Here is a 3,772-nt window from a genome sequence, read left to right as displayed (position 1 = left end):
GTGAAGCGGAGGCAGAGTGGCTCTGCGAGCTCCTCTCTCTCCACTTTCCCATAGAGAAGCCCTGACTGGCCGCTGAGGGCGGGCCACACACACGCCCTCGCGCCCGGCGAACCCGCGAGGTCACTATCATATGACACAGGCTTTGCCGCAGTTCATCTTCCTCCCTGTGTACCTTCCGTTTGCCTTCCTGGAATTCTGCTGCATCACAGAAGCTGGAAGTTCTGATGTTCCATTGAACTCACGATGGAAAGTCTTGACTTGACCGGTCAGAGTCATGAAAGGCAGTCATAGAAATAAAGATTATTCCGCAGAAGGAGAAGGAGCTGGAAAACGACCAAAACGAAAGTGCCTTCAGTGGCATCCATTGCTAGCAAAGAAACTTCTTGACTTTTCAGAAGAGGAAGAAGAGGAAGACGAAGAGGAGGATATTGATAAGGTTCAACTCCTTGGGGCCGCTGGTCTAGAGCAAGATGGTGAAACTGAAGATGATGAATCACCAGAACAGCGAGCCCGGAGACCAATGAATGCATTTCTCTTATTTTGCAAACGTCATCGCTCTCTTGTACGTCAGGAACACCCCAGGCTTGATAACCGAGGTGCTACCAAGATACTAGCTGATTGGTGGGCTGTTCTCGATCCAAAGGAAAAGCAGAAATACACAGACATGGCCAAGGAGTATAAACATGCATTTATGAAAGCAAATCCTGGCTACAAATGGTGTGCTACCACAGACAAGCCTGTGAGTTCCCCAACATCCACTGTCAATCCACGGGAGAAACTATGGGCCTTCCCATCTGACTCTTCAAGAGCCTCGCCAAGCCCCAAGAAAACAAAGCCTGAAGAAATGCCTCAGCTTAACTTTGGGATGGCCGATCCTACTCAAATGGGAGGCCTGAGCATGCTGCTTTTAGCTGGAGAACATGTTCTTGGTACACCAGAGATATCCTCTGGCACTTGCAGGCCTGATGTTTCAGAATCCTCTGAATTGCGTCAGAAGTCACCATTATCTCAGTTTGCCGAGATATCTTCAGGTACCTCCCACCCTGATGTTCCGTCAAAACAATGTCAAGCATCAGCCTTGTTTCAGTTTGCAGAGATTTGTTCGAAGGCTTCACAGTTGGGCGGTGCTGAACCTGTAAAACGCTGTGGAAAGTCTGCACTCTTTCAACTGGCAGAGATGTGCCTGGCATCAGAGGGGGTGAAAATGGAAGAATCAAAGCTCATAAAAGCCAAAGAATCAGATGGCGGAAGAATTCAAGAACTGGAGAAGGGCAAGGAAGAAAGAGAAATGAAAATGGAGAAAATAGATGAAGCCAGGTTCCAGAAAGAAGCAGAATTTGAAAAATCAGCTAAGGAAAATGTAAGAGATTCTAAGGAATTAAGAAATTTTGAGGAGCTGCGAATGGATGATATAATGGGTATAAAAATGGAAGCTCCTAAAGCAATTAAAAAGGAAGAATTAGAGGAAGATCAAAAAGGTAGTCACTTCCCTGATTTTTCTTACTCTGGCAGTAGCAAGACAATAATAAGCGATGTTCCCAGTAGAAAGGATCACATGTGCCATCCTCATGGCATTAGGATCATCGAGGATCCCACAGCATTAAGCAAACCAGAAAAGCTAAAAAAGGAAAAGAAGAAAACCAAAATGGATCGACATGGAAATGATAAATCCACACCCAAGAAGACTTGCCAAAAGAGGCAGTCCTCGGAATCTGATATCGAGAGTGTCATGTACACCATTGAAGCTGTTGCAAAGGGAGACTGGGGCATCGAGAAGCTTGGAGATACCCCTCGCAAGCAGGTCCATACATCCTCGAGTGGCAAGGGAAGCATTTTGGATGCCAAGCCACCAAAGAAGAGAGTGAAATCAAGAGAGAAGAAAATGTCAAAGGAGAAATCCTCAGACACCACCAGAGAGTCAAGACCTCAAGATTTTATCAGTATTTCTGCCAGCAAGAACATTTCTGGTGAGGTCCCAGAGGGTATAAAAGCAGAACCTTTGACCCCTACGGAGGATGCATTACCACCCAGTCTATCGGGACAGGCCAAGCCTGAGGACAGTGAGTGTCACAGAAAAATAGAGACTTGTGGCTCCCGGAAATCTGAGAGGTCTTGCAAAGGTGCTCTTTATAAAACCCTGGTGTCTGAGGGTATGCTCACCTCTCTGCGAGCTAATGTTGGCAGAGGGAAACGAAGGTCAGGAAAAGGAAAGTCCTCTGATCATGAAGAGTGTTGGCATGAAGAAAGCTGGACGTTTCACCAGAGTGGGACCAGTGGAAGCAAGAAGTTCAAGAAGACAAAGCCAGAGGAAGACTCTCTCCTTGGCTCAGCAAAGCTGGATGAAGAATTTGAAAAGAAATTCAACAGCCTCCCTCAGTATAGTCCTGTTACATTTGACCAGAAATGTGTACCTGTCCCAAGAAAAAAGAAGAAGACCGGACATATGTGCTCAGAACCGACCAAAACCAGCAAAGGTCCTTTCCAGTCTCAGAAAAAGAACTTATTCCACAAAATTGTCAGCAAATACAAGCACAACAAGGAGAAGCCTAATGTTCCGGAAAAAGGAAGTGGGGATAAATGGTCAAACAAGCAACTCTTCTTGGCTGCCATTCACCCTACAGAAGCCATATTTTCAGAAGACAGAAACACCACAGAGCCTGCTTATAAGGTTAAAAATGCCCCATCCATTCGCAACACTCCAGAGCCAACAACGGCGCAAGAGCCCTTGGTGGGCAGTCAAAAGAGAAAAGCCAGGAAAACCAAGATCACACACCTTGTCAGGACAGCAGATGGCCGGGTATCACCAGCAGGAGGTACTTTGGATGACAAACCAAAGGAACAACTGCAGAGGAGTCTTGTGAAGGTGACCGAGACAGGCTGCAATGACGAACGCTCACACAACCGAGAGTCCACGGAGACGCGGAGCAGCACCCCGGAGATGCCCGCCGTGTCTGCGTTCTTCAGCCTCGCTGTGCTGGCCGAAGTGGCCGCCATGGAACATGCATAGAAGTCAGAGATCAACTCCGCTCACCCATGATGGACAGCCAAAAGAAATGCCCCAGACTCCTGTACTTATTTCTTGCGCCGACCAGTGAAGCACCCTTTACTTGTAAACCATTGTGCTTTACCTACTACCCTAGCCTTGTCTTTATTGAGAGATGCGAGTGAGTCCATGTGGTGGCAAATACAGACAGCAAACAAGGGCTTGTTGCCCTACACGGCCCAGATTCACTTGAAGCAGAAGTTGGCACCCTGGGCCAGTTTGTTCTTTCAGAACCCAGAGTCTTTGAGGGTGATGTTGTCTGTCTGATAATGAGCAGAAATGGGATGATCCTAGAGCTTTGCTTTCTATTGAAGGCTTTTGATGGTAATAGGTGGTAACTTGGTAAAAGGCTGCCTTTACTGTAGCTCATCCAGCGTCTCTTTTACCAACCAGAGAGTGTGAAACTAGTTTCATATATTACCTAGTTATTCTTTCAAAACAAAAACAAACAGCAAAAAAACAAAAACTGACACACTGCACTAGTTATTATTAGATATTCTTGGTCTTTTTTGTACGTGGAGGTTTATGTTCTAAGATGGTTTATATAATAGGTTATACCTACATTTATATTGTAGAATAATATTAAAAAGCCTCTTCCAGAGACTCCCAAACAGCACGGGCAGGCAGATGTACCGCTGTTAGCGGTGTATGCTCGGCCTTGTGGTCCATATATTCTGCACTTTTATATTTGCCAAGAGAGTGGTAGTTTGCTGGCAAAAAGAGAAAGAG

General features: G+C 46.1%; 1 protein-coding gene across 1 annotated transcript; it reads left to right on the top strand.

Moving 5' to 3' along the window:
• The first annotated feature begins 213 nt into the window (after positions 1-213).
• Positions 214-3,212, top strand: LOC309792365 (HMG box transcription factor BBX-like). The gene is given in 2 exon segments (XM_082601942.1): positions 214-2,994; positions 2,996-3,212. Coding segments are annotated over 2 exon segments (2,820 nt in total). The 5' UTR covers positions 214-274; the 3' UTR covers positions 3,096-3,212.
• Positions 3,213-3,772: the final 560 nt, after the last annotated feature.

The sequence above is a fragment of the Mesoplodon mirus genome, assembly GCF_964341445.2.
Source record: "Mesoplodon mirus genome assembly, chromosome: 2".
In the NCBI taxonomy this organism is placed as follows: Eukaryota; Metazoa; Chordata; class Mammalia; order Artiodactyla; family Ziphiidae; genus Mesoplodon; species Mesoplodon mirus.
Note: the sequence above shows the minus strand (reverse complement) of the source record. Positions and strands in the feature narration are given on the sequence as shown.